This window comes from Dipteris shenzhenensis, chromosome 30 (genome assembly GCF_047967505.1).
Source record: "Dipteris shenzhenensis isolate YYH24624 ecotype China chromosome 30, Dip_SZ_1.0, whole genome shotgun sequence".
Lineage (NCBI taxonomy): Eukaryota > Viridiplantae > Streptophyta > Polypodiopsida > Gleicheniales > Dipteridaceae > Dipteris > Dipteris shenzhenensis.
The window spans coordinates 21333986-21352526 of record NC_141625.1 but is presented as its reverse complement, the minus strand read 5'-3'; the positions used below and the strand labels follow the sequence as shown (position 1 = coordinate 21352526).

Genomic DNA, 18541 nt, shown 5'->3' with positions numbered 1-18541 from the left:
TGTCCCAACCTACGTTTCTACGTCTACAACAGACGCAACCCCAAAAGATCCCATCTGCAACACTTCCATGTATTGCAAACCAAGCATCGGAACCAACAACTACAAAGATATTCGCAACTCCGCTACGACCTTTGAAGTCAGCCATCTCTAAATCAAAATCTGCGCAGCAAGAGTCACACAGTGCATATACAACCATCGCAATCTTGTAGCCAAACAAACCATGCACAGACCTATTTATACACATAGAAATGCAAGCTTCACACAATGCGTCTTCTAGATCGCGTTAGAGCATATACAAATTTGCCTGACATGATCACCCCCATGCATCTCTTTCTGATTATTAGGAGAGGTACAAGCCAAGAATGGCTTGCCCTCTCCAAGAATCATCCCTATCTTCCCTATCTTGCTAGAAAACAACACACGGGATGGACGTCCATCTCGTCTGAGGTATTCTCCACGCTGCACACGGAGCCTGTTGCCCAAACGAAGCGGAGGCGCATTCAATACCTATAGAAAACAACAAGGTGAGTACCCTAATCTAACGCTCTAACCCTAAACTAATCACTAACCTACCAATTAGGTTTGGTCAACCTGACCGAACACTAACTAAAAATCCGGATGGCTCTCTTTAGGGTCCATCCAATCCACTAACCAACTAAGGACCCTTAGAGGGCCAAAAATGCTTTCGAGGCTCTAACGAGATTGAAGATTGAATTCAGGAGAACTAGGGGGACATGGAAGGCATAGAGGTGAGACTGAGATCGTCTAAGGACTTTGAAGATGAAATCAACCAAGGGGATGCTATGGCCACACAGTTGTGTGATGAGGATGACCGAAGGAGGAACCCCCTGATCAGAATGTAGAGAGGGATTTTGCTATGGCCACATAGTTGTGTGATGAGGATGACCGAAGGAGGAAGTTCCTCCCTCATCAGAATGTAGAGGAGACGGATTTTGCAGTACAGGGTAAAGCATTGGCAATAATGAAAAATAAAAGAAGGCTACTTCAACTCAAGGAGGCTACCATGCAAACCATAAGCTTCCCCTCCCCCCCGGATAAGAATGGGAAGAATAAAAATGGTAAGCCGTTATCTTTTCTTACAATCAATGTGTGTGGTGTCACTGACCTAACAAGAGGGTTGGAAGTTGCTTGTCGGGTAGCTCTGCCACGTTGTCAAGGTGGACTTAACCTAGAATTGGGGCATCAACTGCGGAGACTAACACATGCACTTGAGATCAGGAAGAGTCCTAGGAGGAGCTGACCCAGAGCACAAAGATAGTGCCTCAACAACGTTCTATCTAGCAACGTGCCGAGTGACACCAGTGGGTTAGACAGCAGCGTCACTCGGGTGCTCTGAGATCGAAATCTAAACTCGGACGTGTGGAGTCCGCCTATCTCCCCACGCCAATGGTGTCTCACAATGTACGGGTCGAAAACCGGTGGAATCGGTTCCTTTCGGGAAACGGCGCCCCCGAGGACATTCTATTCCGATTCATCAATCACTATTCTGTCAATCGAGCTTGGTTTGCCGGCCGATGAGTGAAATCAGGAGGATTTCTTGCGAGCGGGCAACTAGAAAAGAAATTAGCTTGATTACTTGAAGCCTGGTTTGCCTGCCGATCATTGAAACCTCGAGAATCGCTGTCCATCGGGTGCTTTTCAGATTTGTGATCAGCCCGAGAAACAAGAAGACACACCGGTTGAGGCGCCATTCATCTTCTAGGCAGCCGACAGACCAGCTTTCAACCTTGAGGACGGATTTGTAGCTGAGAGACGAGGATTTGCAGCGGAGAGGCGAGCTTGAACAGTGAGGACGGATTTGTCGCTGAGAGACGAGGAAGCTTGAACAGTGAGGACGGATTTATTGCTGAGAGACGAGCATTTGCAGCCGAGAGGCGAGCTTGAACAGTGAGGGAGACGCCAAGAGAGGGCGAAGAGACGGATCGCAGACAGATTGAGGACGAAGAGATGGATTGATAGTCAGATCGAGGAGAAGAAACGGATCGACAGACAGATTGACAGACATATTGAAGACGAAGAAACGGATTGACAGACAGATTGAGGAGGAAGAGACGGATTTACAGACAGATCGAGAAGAAGAAACGGATCGACAGACAGATTGAGGACGAAGAGACGGATTTACAGACCGATCGACGACGATGGAGAATTTCCTTCAGGTGTTTACCCTCTTCCTTGGCCTTTGCTTGGTTTGGATTGTGCAGAATTTGGCCAAACGATTGCTCGGTCCTTCTCGAGCTCGCGGCAAAATCAAAGCCAAGGCTCGCCATCACTTCATCACCGGAGCTCAGCTCCTTGCACGCTCCCGCACCTCCGGCAAAGCCTCCCTCGCTCGATCTCTCGCTCGCGACGCAAACGCAGAGGCCGACAAAGCCATCTCCCTCGACCCTCACGACGCTGCTTGCCATGTCCTCAAGGCCTTAGCCCTCGAACAGCAGGGCCTCCTCCCCGCCGCCCTTCAGTCCATGCACGCCGCTCTCGCCCCTGCTGCTGCGAAGAGCCTCAGCAGCTCCGAAAAAGCCGATGCTTTCATGAAACGGGGCGGCCTCCTCATTGCTACCTCCAAAGGGAAGAAGAACTTAGATGCAGCTATCGACGATCTGCAGCAGTCTTTGGAGCTCAATGCGGACAATCCCAAAGTGCTGTGTATGCTTGCTTTGTGCTACGAGAAAAAGGGCCGTTTCCCAGATGCCGAGAAGGCCTATCAGAAGGCTTTGGCTCTGGATCCCGATTCTGATGATGCGAAAGCAGGGATGATGAGATTACGGCCCTAAGTCTGTTCAACTAACAGAATGCCTCACTGTATTTCTGTATATTTGCTTATTCCGAGCGGTCGAAGAGCTTTGGGCGTACGAAATCACTGGTCGTTCTAGATTTAAGATATAATCGGTCCTTCGCCTGTAAAGCAATACCTTTTCCCATCCCACTGCTTCACAGGCTAATCAAACTGAGCTTGAGACTTTCAGGGGCCAACTCCAGAAGGTCTATCTTTTTTGACAGGGCTTGTTTGTCAAACTATGACTCTTTTTCCCGCACAGTTGTTGTATCTTGTGAATTGATGATAGGTTGAATTGGCACATACGTATCGTTGGCATTTTCTGAGCGCTGAGGTTCAGTTCTTTGGGATGTCTCTCTTGCTACCCTTTGTCTCTTCTAATTTATGTCTTTTGCCATCGATTATGTTGGCCTCAATTAGGGATGAAATAGCTTCGTCAATGCAATGTATACCTTGCATACTATTGAATGGATTTCTAGATGCTGTCGACAACTCTGCTACTTTTCAGCTTTCCAGTAAGCCATAAATGAGAAATCTGATATACAAATGTACCATATGCAGGCTAAACTTTAAAACTCAAGAAATAGCTTATTTTCCCTTCCTAAGTCTCGAAGGAGTCAACGCTAATGATACATAAAATGTAGGCAGACAGTCTGTTTTAGCCTTGTAGAGGCATCACGCATACCAATCTTCCACGTCTGCCATCAGTGTAACAGCATTGCAACTTTTATTGAAGGTTAATCGACAGCTAAGCATGGAGACACATTCGTAGTGCCTTGGTTGCTTTTACAGTAGTGAACATGAAGGGAGCATTTCCTAATGAAACGGGGACAATCGATGGGAACTGCAAGGACCTTGAAGGGGAGAGATCTCAGACAATTTCAATAGGGTCACCACTTGAGGATAGGCGCAAGACCTTGAAGAAACGATTCAAGGCGATGTCGAGGGGCATCCGGTTGCGAGCGAGGAACAGAAAGGCCAATTTCTGGTGCAGCCCTGAAGATGGGGGCGAGGGCGAGGTACTTAGGTAAGGCAAGGTGAGGAAAATCTGGAGTTTGAGGATGGTGAGAAGCAAGATGGAGAGGACGAAAAGGAACCCTAGTTTCCATCGCCAGTGATAATGGCCAACAGTCTTCTTCTTTGTCATGGGGAGTGTGGACTGTGGGAGCTGAAGAAAGAAAGGAGGGGAGTGGTAATGGGAACTAACAGAATGCCTCTCTGTTTTTCTGTATATTTGCTTATTCTGAGGGGTCGAAGAGCTTTGGGCGTAAGAGATCATCTGACTTGGAGGCATGTGAGCAACGATTGTACTGTCCACTCGCATCTTATTTGTCGTTCTAGATTTAAGATATAATCGGTCCTTCGCCTGCAAATCAAGATGTTTTCCGCACTACTTCACAGGCTGATCAAACTGAGCTTGAGACTTTCAGGGGCCAACTCCAGAAGGTCAATCTTTTTTGACGGGCTTGTTTGTCAACTGACTCGTTTTTCCGCACAGTTGTTGTATCTTGAGTTGATGATAGGTTGAATCGGCACACATGTATCGTTGGCATTTTCTGATTGCTGAGTTCATTTCTTTTGGGATGTCTCTCTTGCTACCCTCTGTCTCTTCTAATTTATGTCTTTTGCTATCGATTATGTTGGCCTCAATTAGGGATGAAATAGCTTCGTCAATGCAATGTATACCTTGCATACTATTGAATGGATTTCTAGATGCTCTCCACAACTCTGCTACTTTTCAGCTTTTCAGTAAGCCATAAATGAGAAATCTGATATACAAATGTACCATATGCAGGCTAAACTTAAAAGAAAGAGCTTATTTTCCTTTCCTAAGTCTCACAGGAGTCAACGCTAATGATACATGAAATGTAGGCAGAAATTTCAGAGTTATACACGTCCTTGGCTTTGAATGTTGCTATCCTAGAATCGCTTGATGTGTTAATCTTTGTCTTGCAGGAAATTCAATTTGTAAGATTGGATATGTCATGGCCTATGAAGTATTCCTTTCCTAAAACCTTACACTTATGGATGGTTGGACACTTGTGGAAGGATATGCCTTTTTGATGGGTCACATTCCATGAAGGACAACCCGTCACAAATATAACAACTCTTCCAAAGAGGCATACACTTATGAAGATAGTGCACGCCTGCTTGAGGAGGTGGAGAAACTATTGTGAGAATCCACGCCTGCTTGAGGCGTCCCCTCAAGCAGGCGTGGATTCTCACAATAGTTTCTCCAGCTCCTCTTCCTTACGTGCTGTACCAAGAGGCCTCGAGAACCCTTCCTTGCAAGATTCTGTGCTCAAATTGCTTGCCCTAGATATCTAAGAGCATTTGCATCATGGATACTTTGCATCACTTGGTGCCTAGAGGATCTCGATCACATCCTCTATTTGCTTCGAGAGGCACCGCAAATCATTTCTTCCTCCAAGGAGTTGAGATTGTGTTCCACAAACTAGACGGTATCCCCGTCTTGAGTTGGCTGTCCAGCCCTTGTTACCAGATACCTTCTAAAATGAAAAAGAATTGAAATCAAACTTCCGAAAGTCTACATTGGCAAAAGAAAATGCCAAATTCTTGACCAGTGGCTCGCAAAGATGCGCTTAAGCCTTATACTTCAACAGCGTTGAGCTTCTTGATAGCAAGAAGATAGCACTCACTGCCTCCATATTGAAAGATTGCCTTTCTTTGGTGGTAGAAATGCCTCAAAGATGACAAAGGCGTAACCACATGGGATTGTTTCGAGCATGTGCTCCATAGGGAGTTTTTACCACTCTTAGGGTTTTACTGCAACTCTTAGGGTTTTATTGCTAGAGGCTTCTTTCACAACCACCTTGCATCTATGCATGGCATCATCTCTCTCTCATCTTGTATCTAGGCGTCAATGTAGCTATTTTCAGGAGGGCAGTCTTTCCCTATTGAAGGGCCAATCTAGTGTAATCTCTTTTCTGTGACTGCAAATTTAGAATTTGGCTTTCAATTGTGCTTACATTTGCTGTGTTGGACATTATCAATTCATAACGTCTGGTATCAAACCACTTTTCAAGAACAAGGGTGTTGAAACCGGCCTTCAATAAATTTAGAGGGCAGTAGACTATAAATAACCAGCAAATAAATATTCGGTAAATGCATAACAGATGAATGGGAAGCTAGAGTGCTCGTACTCGCGAACAAGGACACAGATTGACCCCAAACCTTGGCGCCCCTTTCTATATTTCTTTAATTAAGTGAGAGGCCGTGAATTCTAGGCTACAGAAGGATACATTCTTTCTTGCATCTAGGGCATTCCACATCCCATTAGGCATTCCACCTCTGTTGTTCACTGCTCTCACCAATCCTAGCAATAGGTCTCCATTCCTATCCCAGATAGCTTGCACACAGCCCAGAACTGTTATTAGCAGCCCACTCAGCCACACAGTTCCCCGCAGCTGCCACTATTGCCCAATTCGCCACCCATCTGCTCAAAGCAGAAAAAGAAAGCATACAGAGGCGTTCCCCATTGTCCAAGACTGCCACTACCTATAGTCTCTCAAGTATACATCCTGATACAACAACCTGTTTCCCATAGGAGAACTTACATCACAACATAGCAAATTACACACAGGCTGAACCTTCATACACCATGGGCAATTCACGGCATCCTGGCCCAAAGCATAACCTTTGCAATCGCTTGCTCTGACCATTCATGGCAGAAAGCATCCACTTCCAATGCACCTAGCCCCTTGCGGGCTGTCCCTGCATCAACTAGAGCATTCAAGGCAAGTCCATCCTTTCCCAAGCTGTCCCAGCATCAATCCATTGGCATGCAAGGCTTGTACACAACGCAGAGCTATTACTACCAGCCACACCTGGCCACGCAACTTCCCAAAGCTGTCCCTAGTGCCTGCCCCTTGCTGCCCCCTGTGAATTCCAGTGCTCACCTGGGAAAAGGAATGCTGAAGGCAGGAACTAAATCTTGGAATGCTGTCCTGGTATGCCTCCACGAATGCAACCTCGGATTGGGAGAGGCAGGAATAGAGGTGGCTGTCAGGCCCTGCCTCCCTGCGTGACCTCCCAACTACCAAAGTAGAGGAGGGCTTGCTGCCTCCTTCATGACCAGCCCACGAACCAAAGAGGGATGAGAGAGATTGCTGCCTTGCTTGTACAACAGCTTTCTATGGTTGTACAACTACCGTAAGATTGCATTTGCTTACAACCGCATGTCCTGGCCGTACAACAGTCCTGCAGATTCCATATAGCCGTACTACAATGAGCAAATCGCTACAGCAAGCGTGCAATCTCGTTCATAGCCCAGCAGCGGGCCTGTTCTACAATTCCGTATGCCTCTGTCCGTACAGCAATTCCATGATCCCCTCTGTACCAATGCGTGTGGCGTGAATTTCCTCCTCTTGGTTTCTTTTGCCTCTACCCTGTCATGTGCACGGATTGGTATCTGACGTGTACTGGGTACACAAGACTAACTCAGGTAGCCTGGGGAGGCTTAGAGTTAGGCAGGCTTGATTCTCGGGTTGAGTGGCAAGGGTACGAACTAGTTAGAGGTCTTCGCTATTTTTGGCACTTGGGGCCCAAGTCTATATAAGGGGCCCAGAGGTTCAGTTCTCAGAGAGCCGATGGGAGCAAGTTTCGTTCCCAGGTGCTAGGTCTGATCCTGGATTGGTGGACGCGCGCCTGCATCATAGCGTAGCCCAAGGCCCAGCAGCAGATCCTAGGCTTCACAGCGCCACCTAGTGGTATGGGACACCAGGCTGGTTAGGATCTGGTTGGGAGTTCGTGCCAGTAGCTCAGCTCGTGGCTCGGAGGGGACATGTCCTGATTCGGGATCACATCCCGTAGATGTCATGGTTGGGTGGTGAGCAGCCTGCTCAGTTACCTCATGTTGGTGTGTTCTTGTGTTTGCTTGCAGATCAGAGGTTTCAGGAGTGCTGGGGATTGTGTCAGTTGGTATCAGAGCCAACTCTTGAGGTAGGAACTTCTGTTGCGAGAATTTTGGACGTTTTTTTCTCCAGGTATGCCCTAATTTCGAAATTCATGTTCAGTACCTTGCAAGTGCTTGTTTGGTTCATCGGTTTTGGGAAGTGGTTAAGATCAGGGGAAGAAGGTAGGAGAAAGTAGAGGGTGAGTGAATTCGAAGTTGAACTGAGGCGTTAGGTAAGAGAGAGAACGAGGTGTAACTTGGAGGGCCAGAGAACGATTGCAGGGGAGAGAGATTGTAGGTAAGAGGCGCTCGTAGGAGTGAAGATATGGGTTGATCGTTGGTAAGCGATGGGCTGAGGCGGAGCTTCAGTTGCACCTAGGTATGGTTGGACTGAGCAGAGACCCGGAGAGCGCCATAGGCTGGAGCAGTTCGTTAGAGCAGCTCGCAAGGGGTGAGTCGTGGGGTGCGCCATGGGTGGGAGCGGATCGCAGGCAAGGCTGTGCTAATTCGGGGGGGGTCTGGATGCTAAAAAAAGCACCAGCCCTCCAACTTAGGAGGGTGGGCTTTTTTGCTAAAAACAGTACCACCCCTCCAACTTAGGAGGGTGGGTTTTTTTTTTGTGACAGCTGAACTCTCTAAGAGTTGCGCCCACCTCTTCTAGAGCATAGCGCAGTAGCAGCTCCTCCCCTTATCATGACCCGTGCGCAAGTCTCTACCCCTCTACGCCCCTCTTGACGATTCCACTCTCCGGTACCGCCTGCTGCAGATTTTCGTGCAGGCCAGCAAGGAGCTTGGCTCCTGGATTGCCAGCCTCCGCCAGCCCCTTCTTCTTTCGACCAGCCAGCCTCGTTCTCTCATCCCCCTTTGTTTCGTCAGATTTTCTCTCTGTTCCAGTCTCCTAGTTTCGAGCCCACCTTTCCCTTCTCTTCTCTCAGCCTATTTTCTTCATCAGATTCGATTCAGTTATGGCTGATTCTGTAGACCCTCAGCTTGCGATGGGAGACTAGGATATGAACTACCATGCGGAGGATGACCAGGGTCTCTACGATGATCTGATTACGAAAAAAGCCTTAAGTGAATTCACCACTGCTCTTGATGGCAAGTTTGAGCAAGTTAACACGAATCAAACGGGGTTGACACAGCAACTCCAAGGGATTCAGGCTACCCTCACACTTTTGACTAGCACTGTTCAGGCGCTCACGCATGTGGATGCCATGGCTTCAGTGTTAGGTCCGAACATCACTCTAGATCCTTTTCCCGGAGACCAGAAGTCTCGTACCAAGGAGGTTGTTGACACTTGGTTCTACAAGTGGCAAGTACACTTCCAGTTTCACCCTTATCCAGATGACAAGAAAATACAGCTTGCAGCCGGGTGTATGTCAGGAAAGGCTTTATTGTGGTGGAAGGAACTCCAACCCAAGCCTGCAACATGGATAGAATTCGAAGGGGTCTTCAGGAAAGAGTTTCTAAAGGAGGAAGATTACGATATCGTAGGCAAGCTCAAAGCTCTCGATATGTCCAAGCTAAATTTGACTTTTGAGGTTTATCTTTAGAGGTTTCGGGATTTGCAGACCAGAGCTACAAAGATGGATCCAGTGACCTTGTTAGGTTTCTTTGTGGATGGTTTGCCTGACTCCTACAAGTTATAGATCAAGAACAACAAGTGTACCACGTTGCAAGAGGCCATGAATTATGTGCGCATTTATGATGATACCATGGCCAGCGCAAAGGGAACCACAGTTGCCGACACGAGTGGGAAGAACAAAAGGGAGTTCTTCCAGTCTACCACTGGTATCGGGGAGTCGAAGTTTATAGACAACGCCTCCAAGAAACATTTGACTGAGGCGAAGAATGATCGTGCTCGTTTCCTTCGTACCTTGAAGCTTAAGAAAGAGGGACGTTGCTTCATTTGCGAGGAGCGGGGCCACACTAGGAATGATTGTCCTAAGCGCAAGAACCAGAAGCAAGCGTCGGGACCGAAGCTCTATGCAGGTCCGGGTACCAAAGCTAAGGGAGCTAATCAAGTTTCGATGACAGGTATTTTTGTAAATGTCATTACCTGCTCACTTTCTTGTAATTGCACTTTTAATACTTCGTTATTTGGTTCCCATGATCTTTTCCGAGTTTATGGAGAAGTTAGGGACCAAAGAGTTCACCTTCTCTTTGACCCGGGTAGCTCTCACAACTTTGTTAATTACAAACTTGTGCAGAAGATGGGACTGTCGACGATACCTAGTGATCACACCTATGAGGTGCAGCTTGCAGTTGGGAAGCAGATGATTGAAGCGCTTTCTATCCAGATTCAAGAATACACAGCAGCTCTTACGTGCTATGTCATGCACTTGGAGCATGTGGACTTGTTAATCGGAATAGAGTGGTTTAAAACCCACGATATTCGGATTGGATGGAAGGACCACACTCTTTCTTTTTTGGATAAGGACACCCAATTTTGTATTCAGTGTGATAATATTCCCTCTTCTCAGGGACCTATTGTATCTGCGATGCAGCTTCGGAATATATTAAACACTTCTCATTATGATGTCTATCAGTGTGTTTTGATTCCGCTTTCTTCATTTGTTGTCTCTGTAAATAACAAGAATGATTTAAGTGTGTTAGAACACCGAGAATTGAGAACGTTGTTAGATGATTTCATGGATGTATTCCCTGCTCAACTGCCGGAAGGTTTACCTCCAGAACGAGCAATAGACCATCGCATAGATTTAGTACCTGGGGCTCAACCTATTAGTGTTCCACCTTATAGGATGAGCCAGCTTGAGGAGGATGAGTTAGCTTCATAGCTACAGGATTATTTGAATATGGGCTCTATCCGCCCAAGTAAATCACCTTGGGGAGCACCTGTCCTCTTAAGAAAGAAGAAAGATTCTACATGGAGAATGTGTATAGATTATAAACGATTGAACAAAGTGACAATTAAGAATCGATACCCTCTACCTCGTTCCGATGATCTAATAGACCGTTTGGCCGGAGCGAAGTATTTCACTAAGATTAATTTGCGAACGGGTTATCACCAAATCCGTATCTATGCTAAACACAGATAGAACCGCATTCTAAACTAGGTATGGCCACTACGAGTTTCTTGTATTACCTTTTGGTTTGACCAATGCTCCTGCCACCTTCCAGCAAATGATAAACGATTTGTTCCGAGATTTTGTGGGCAAATTCGTTGTAGTGTTCTTAGATGACATCTTAGTATATAGTTGAACGATATAGCTGAACGCTAGAGGATCACATAGGACACCTCCGGATTGTCTTAGTTATTCTAAGACATCATAAGCTCTATGCCAAGATGAGTAAATGTGACTTCTTTATGAAGGAGATCATTTATTTAGGACACAAGATTTCTTCTGAAGGTATTAGCATTGATCTGGATCGTATCCAGAAGGTTTTAGAATGGCCTATCCCTCAAACTGTGAAACAACTTCGTTCTTTCCTAGGATTTACGGTATTTCTACGGAAGTCTGTGCGTGATTATTCACACATCACGGCACCACTGACAAACATATTGAAAGGTCGTGGACGCAGGTTAGATCTCTTGGAATGATGCATTGAACAAGGCTTTTGAAACCTTGAAGTTTGCTATCAAGGAAGCACCCGTTCTTGCATTACCCGATCCTACCCGGCCTTATGTTTTAGAGGCCGATGCGAGTGATTTTGCGATCGGGGCAGCTTTATCCCAAGAGGGCAGACCTGTAGCTTTTGAGAGTAAGAAGCTAGACGACACCCAATATCGTTGGCCCACACTAGAAAAAGAACTCTATGCAGTCGTGTATGCACTGAAGGTTTGGAGACACTACTTGTATGGTTCGAAGTTTCTTGTATTGACTGATCATCAGTCAATCAAGTATGTGTGTGATGGGTCTGAATTGAGGGGACGAAAAGCTAGATGGACATAATTAATGCAAGATTTTGATTTTGAAATACCTTATCGAAAGGGTTCGCTGAATAGTGTGGCGGATGCCTTAAGTCGAGTCAAGTTTGTAAATGCTATGTCATTTATGGAAATATCCTCAGACCTATTTCAATCCTTGAGAGGGCTTTGCGCAACTGATAGTCATTTCAGTTCTTATTGGCAAAAAGTCGAGGATGGGAGCTCCATGGTTGACCAAGACTTAGGGATTGTGCCACCTACGGTACAGGCGGCAGGAGGCCAATGGATGATTAGGAATGGCTTGCTGTTTCGGAATGGAAAGATTTGTGTGCCAGATGTTCTGGAACTTCGATCCAAGATTCTCTAGGAGTGTCATGATGCTCCTAGTGCTGGACATCCGGGTATACATCGGACTCTGTCTCTTGTGAAGCATACCTTTTATTGGCCTAAGATGCGTGCAATTATTGAAAACTATGTGGTAGGTTGCCGGGTTTGTCAGGTTACTAAGGCAGAACGCCTTAGAAGCGCGGGTTTATTACAGCCATTGCAAATTCCAAGTAATAAATGGGAAAGTATTTCCATGGATTTTATTACTGGTTTGCCTCGAACGCGCAAGGGTCATGACTCCATTTGGGTCATAGTCGACCGTCTGACAAAAATGGCTCGATTCTTACCTACTAGAACAACTATTTCAGCTGTTCAGTTGGCTCACGAGTTTGTGGACCACTTGTTTAAGCTGTATGCACACTGACATTGTCAGTGACAGGGACTCAAAGTTTACAAGTAACTTTTGGACACTTGTTTTTGAGAAGTTAGAAACTACTCTAAGTATGAGTTCCTCAGATCATGCACAATCCGATGGCAGTACAGAGAAGGTCAACCAATTGGTTGAAGATATGCTTTGGGCATATGTTTCTAAGAGACAGTCTTCATGGGAAGATTATCTACCTATGATAGAATTTGCTTATAACAGTACAAAGCATTCGAGTACTGGTTACAGTTCTTTTATGCTTATGTACGGGTTTCAACCTAAGTCACCAGTTATGGTTGGGTTAAAGGGAATCCAAAATGATGCTGCAAAGACCTTCTTGCTAGACATGCAGGAAATGTTGTAGTTTGCCAAAGAGTCTATTAGAAGTGTCGAAGATCGGGACAGATTTTATGCTAATAGACATCGTTCACCTAGAGAGTTCTTTGAAGGAACGATGGTATATTTGCGAATTCCCAAGGAATCCAAGAGCCTAAGTACTGGTTTGGTTCCGAAGTTATCCCCCAGATACTGTGGCCCGTTCAAGGTTATAAAAAGAATTGGACCAGTTGCATATAGACTAGAATTGCCTCCTGATGTTAAAGTACATCCAGTATTTCATGTCAGTAGACTGAAAGAGTTACTAGGTGCGGATGATCAACTTGTGTCTCCTCAAGAGATAATAGAAGTTATAGATTTGACTTTTATTCCACATGAACCTGAGAGTATTCTTGAATTTCATGAAAGACAGGTTCGTAATAGAACTATCACGGAATACAAGATCAAGTGGAAGGATCGTGTTGAGGTGGATTCAACATGGGAGACATTACATAACCTACGGAGGACATTCGTGGGTTTTTTAGCGAACTCAGGACTGAGTTCTTAGAGGAGGGGAAGTATGTCATGTGCACGGATTGGTATCTGATGTGTACTGGGTACACAAGACTAGCTCAGGTAGCCTGGGGAGGCTTAGAGTTAGGCAGGCTTGATTCTCGGGTTGAGTGGCAAGGGTACGGACCAGTTAGAGGTCTTCGCTATTTTTGGCGCTTGGGGCCCGAGTCTATATAAGGGGCCCAGAGTTTCAGTTCTCAGAGAGCCGATGGGAGCAAGTTTCGTTCCCAGGTGCTAGGTCTGATCCTGGATTGAGTCGCAGACGCGCACCTGCATCATAGCGTAGCCCAAGGCCCAACAGCAAATCCCAGGCTTCACAGCGCCACCTGGTGGTATGGGACACCAGGTTGGTTAGGATCTGGTTGGGAGTTCGTGCCAATAGCTCTGCTCGTGGCTCGGAGGGGACATCTCCTGATTCGGGATCACATCCCGTAGATGTCATGGTTGGGTGGTGAGCAGCCTGCTCAGTTACCTCATGTTGGTGTGTTCTTGTGTTTGCTTGCAGATCAGAGGTTTCAGGAGTGCTGGGGATTGTGTCATACCCCCCCGTCCTCGACCAGCCCCCTTACGTGACTTCTTCTTGGGACCTTTCAAAGGCTACCTTGCTAAATGCATTTGCATGGGCATGCCAAGTGGCAGCCCACGATTTAATTTGCCCCTTGGTCTTTAATTTGCTCCCAGGCCTTTATGTGGTCAGCGCCAATCAACAACTTAAAGTTCATTTGCCCCTTGCCTCCTCTATGGGAACCATTCCAACGGCCACTTGAATTTCTAAGGGTCTTTTGCTCCCTCTTTGGACCAAACCCCAAATTCACCCCCAAGGCACCAATTCCCTAGGGGAAACTTTGAACACCCACATTCCATGGCCTTGCCCACTCAGTTTTCGAATACGCATGAACAAAGGAAAGTACAACTACCAATACTATGACAACAATGACATAGAAAGTCTTTCTACAAACATCATAGATGACAACGAAAATAGCAGAAGCCCGACTCCAAGCAACGAAGCACAAAAAGAGAACTCCTACGATATATCCTTAGACATGCCCGTGATATCCAAAGTAATCAAGAGCGACCAATATATGGTCATCGCCAAGGAGCAGGTTTCAATGGACAACATTGAGTACTTCCAGAAGATAAGATCACTTAATAGGGAGCAACATGAGCTATTCGATGATGTAATGTTGCGAAAACATCTGGCCCCACAAGAAAAAATGCACTTGTTTCTTACTGGAGGGGCGGGGACGAAGGGGCGGGGACGGGCGAAACATATCTTTTACTCCTCAGATAGTGCAAGGCTTACTTAGACACTACCATAGGAATTTGGAACATGGTGACTGCAACCTTCCCATAGCACTCTTGCTCGCCTACATTGGAAAAGCATCGCATAATATTAATGGTAACACGATTCACTCCGCCTTGCACCTTCCTACACACACAAACAACTTGACATCTTTGCCAAGGGAGAGGTTGGACACATTAGCAGCTCTATATTCACAAGTTCAACTTATTGTTTTTGATGAAATCTCCTTGGTTGGGAGAAGGACAATGAATTTCACAGATTTAAGAATGTGTACTTTGAAAAGAGATCACACACACTTCTTTGGAGATGTAGACATCATTGCGTGTGAAGTCTTCTACCTGGCCAAGCCAGTCAAAGATTCATGGGTCTTCAAAACAACCGAGAGAGCTAGAATGTCTTGCGGAGACATATTGGCTAACAAAACCCAAATGCTTCGAGCTACAATCTATCATGCGCCAAAGCAATGGTGTATTCGTAAACATACTCAACTCATTCAGGAAATGCACCCACACAATCTAAGACTTGGACTACATTAACAAGACATGCTTGCGCCCAGCACCACTAGACCACACATTTCCCCACCTATACTACAGAAATTTACAAACAAGAAAACACAATGACACGATAATGCGCCTTTGCACCGAGCAAAAGCATGTGCTTCTTGCAAGGTATCATTTCTCACACGCAACATGCAGCAGAACAAAAACACTAGCGGATCCAATAAACACATGCGGCATGCACACCAAAATTGAGATAAAAGAAGGAATGCTAGTAGAACTTTGTTCAGGAAACATCGACCAACAAGATGGCCTAGTAAACGGTGCCGATGGAGTTTTCATGACAGCTTCGACATCCGCTGGGAGGGACATAGTGTGGATACTATTCCCTTCAAAGACATTGGCATGCGAGCACGCCAACATAACATCGATGCTTATGAAAACAGTATCGTAAAACAATGGATTCCTATCTTTAAAATTGTGAAAGAGGTACAAGTAGGGCCATCATAAGCAAGCATCCTCACTAGAGAACAATTTCCTATACAGCTCGCAGCTGCAAGAACAATACATCGCACAGAAGGGCTAACATTGGAAAGACTCGCTTTCTCAAGAAAATCCTATGTCAGAGAGGATGAATAGAACAATCATGGAATGTGCAGGAGCATGAGACTACACGCAGGGCTACCCTTATAGATTTGGGTGAAAGCAGTGAATACAGCTGTCTAGTTGATTAACACATCACCTTTAAGTTCCTTAGATGGTATCATTCCAGAAGAGGCATGGATAGGTAAAAAGGTTAACTATTCTTTTATGAAGGTTTTTGACTGTGAAGCATTTGTCCATGTTGACAAGGAATTGAGTATAGAGCTTGAGGCAAAATCCAAGAATTGCATCTTTATTGGATATGGTGGTAGTGAGTTTGGTTATCGTCTGTGGGATTATGAAAGTAACAAAATCATTAGGAGCTGAGCTGTTGTATTCAATGATACTACTATGTATAAAGATCACTTGCAAAAAGGAAGAAAGAAAGTGTAGACACACACAACATTTGATGAAATGAAATTCCAAAGGCTGCCAAAAATGAGAATGTGCAACTGTAGCTATAGCAAGAACCTCAAATTCTTGTAGGTGCACCTAGAAGGTCTATGAGGGTAAGTAGACCACCTGAACAATTTTCTCCTCCTTTTAGTTATGTTCTATTGACTGATTTTGGTGAACCAGAAACATATGAAGAAGCAATGCAGGTAGAATCCAGAAAGGAGTGGGAGCGAGGCATGGAAGAGGAAATGGACTCTTTGCTACAAAACCACACTTGTTATTTGGTTTGCTTGCCTATGAGAAAAATAGCATTGCAAAATAAATGGGTTTATAGGTCGTACAAGACAAGGCCTATTGCAAAAGGGGTTTGCACAGAAGAAGGGTATAGACTTTGATGAAATATTCTCTCCTGTTGTTAAAATGACTTCAATCAGAACTATTCTGAGTCTTGTGGGTATAGAAGACTTACATCTTGAACAATTAGATTTGAAGATAGCTTTTCTTCATGGGGATCTAGAGGAAGAGATTTATATGCACCAACCATAAGGATGTGAGGTCAAAGGAAAGGAGGAATTGATATGCAGGTTGAAGAAAGTATGTATGTTTTAAAGCAAGCTCCAAGGCAGTGGTATTTGAAGTTTTGACAAGTTTATGGTAGAACAGGGTTTTAGTAGATGTCATTCAGACCACTGTGTTTATTCTCGGAAACTAGATAATGGCAGATACGTGATCTTTGTTATTGTATGTTGATGACATGCTTGTTGCAAGCTCTAACATGTATGATATAAATGTGCTCAAGAGGAAGTTGGTAAATACTTTTGCAATGAAGGATTTGGGTGTTACAAAGTAAATCCTTGGCATGATAATAGCAATAGATAGGAAAAACCGCAATTGACATTGTCTGAGAGTGAGTACATTGAAAGGGTATTGGAAATGTTTGAAATGCAGATTGCAAAACCTGTTTCTACACCTTTGGCTAATCATTTCAGATTATGCAAGGATATGTGTCCCAAGACACAAGAGGAGAATGACTATATATCAAGGGTTTCATATGCATCAGTAATTGGTAGCTTGATGTATGCAATGGTATGCACAAGGCTAGATACTACACATGTAGTGGGAGTTATGAGTAGATTTATAAATATCCAAGTAAAGAACATTGGATGGCTGTAAAGTGGATTCTCAGATATTTGGGAAGTATGACTAATCATGCATTATGTTTTAAAGGTTCAAACATTTCTCTACACGGATATGCTAATTTAGATATGGCAAGCGACAAAAATGGAAGAAGGAGCACCACCGGGTATGTTTTCACTATAGGTGGAACAACAATAAGCTGGGTTTCAAAGTTACAAAAGGCTATTGTACTTTCTATGATAGAAGCAAAATATGTTGTAGTACAGGGGCTAGTAAAGAGATAATTTGGTTGCAGAGGTTTATAGAGGAGCTTGGGAAGAAGCAAGAAATTTTAGCTTATATAGTGGTAGCCAGAGTGCTATTCACCTCTTAAAGCCTTCCATTCAAGAACCAAATGTACACAGCTCAGATATCATTTCATCTGATCTATTTTGGAGGATGGGTAGCTGAAGATGGAAAAGATACACACTAGCTAGAATCCTATAGACACATTGACTAAGGTGGTAACTAGGGAGAAGTTGAGCTCTTGCTCAATTTCAATTGGTCTTGAACAATGAGGAACAATATGAGGTGCAGCCAGATCCAAAGTGTTTTAGGGAGTGTAGTAACAGTGGAGTTACTATGATTAGTCTCTAAGTGGGAGATTGTTGTATGTGAGCCTAATCTTTTTTCAAAGATTGTTTTTTGGCCCTGCTTTGGACCCGGGTGTGTTTATACCCATCCCATGAAGGGAGGATAGGAGGGGCAATGCCCCCCCCCTAGTACTATCATTAGGGGGTTTCAAGGGAGGGTGGCAATATGCCTTAGGTCCCTCTTGGTGGGGGTTCAAGGGCAATGCCCCAAAGTCAAATATAGATGAAAAATGATGCATGAGTTTATTATTAGTTGTGTGGTCAAAATTGTAAGATAAGGGTGTGGCTCACATAGCAGAAGAGCAGTGGATATATTGCTTGTATCTTGTATCTTCTCGCTTGTTGCTGGATAAGAAAGATGCAGGTTTGGTTGTTTCTCTGTGGACGTAGCCCACAATGGGTGAGCCATGTATATCGGCATCTCTCTATCTCTTCCATTCCGTGCGCTTTTTGTATTGTGTATTTTATGCATTTTGCTTCTCGCATTATTGCTCTATTATCACGTTGCTCTTAACAATTGTGTGTGAATAATAGCATGTAGTTGATTCAGGTCATGGATTATGTTACCTACACATTTTCCATGAATAATATCATTTAGTTGATACTAAATTTTTCATCATGCCCGCTAGAACTAGTGAGGAAGAATTCATCTTGGGCAGAACATGGTGTTATCTCATCAAGTGCTAGATTGACTAGC

At 44.9% G+C, this 18541-nt stretch overlaps 1 protein-coding gene across 2 annotated transcripts; it reads left to right on the top strand.

Annotated features, from left to right (window-relative positions):
* The first annotated feature begins 1463 nt into the window (after nucleotides 1–1463).
* Nucleotides 1464–4341, top strand: LOC147881831 (Tetratricopeptide repeat (TPR)-like superfamily protein). Of its 2 annotated transcripts, none has more exons than XM_087402088.1 (2): nucleotides 1464–3083; nucleotides 4318–4341. In XM_087402088.1, exon 1 carries the CDS (start codon nucleotides 2160–2162, stop codon nucleotides 2790–2792), a length of 633 nt encoding a protein of 210 aa, XP_087258214.1. In that variant the 5' UTR covers nucleotides 1464–2159; the 3' UTR covers nucleotides 2793–3083; nucleotides 4318–4341. The 2 variants fall into 2 exon arrangements, with proteins under 2 accessions (XP_087258214.1, XP_087258215.1); XM_087402089.1 differs by lacking the exon at nucleotides 4318–4341 and having other exon boundaries at nucleotides 1464–2881; nucleotides 2925–3207.
* Nucleotides 4342–18541: the final 14200 nt, after the last annotated feature.

Excerpts from the sequence above, each read along its gene's own strand:
- LOC147881831 (XM_087402088.1), top strand. The coding sequence starts at position 2,160 with ATGGAGAATTTCCTTCAGGTGTTTACCCTCTTCCTTGGCCTTTGCTTG.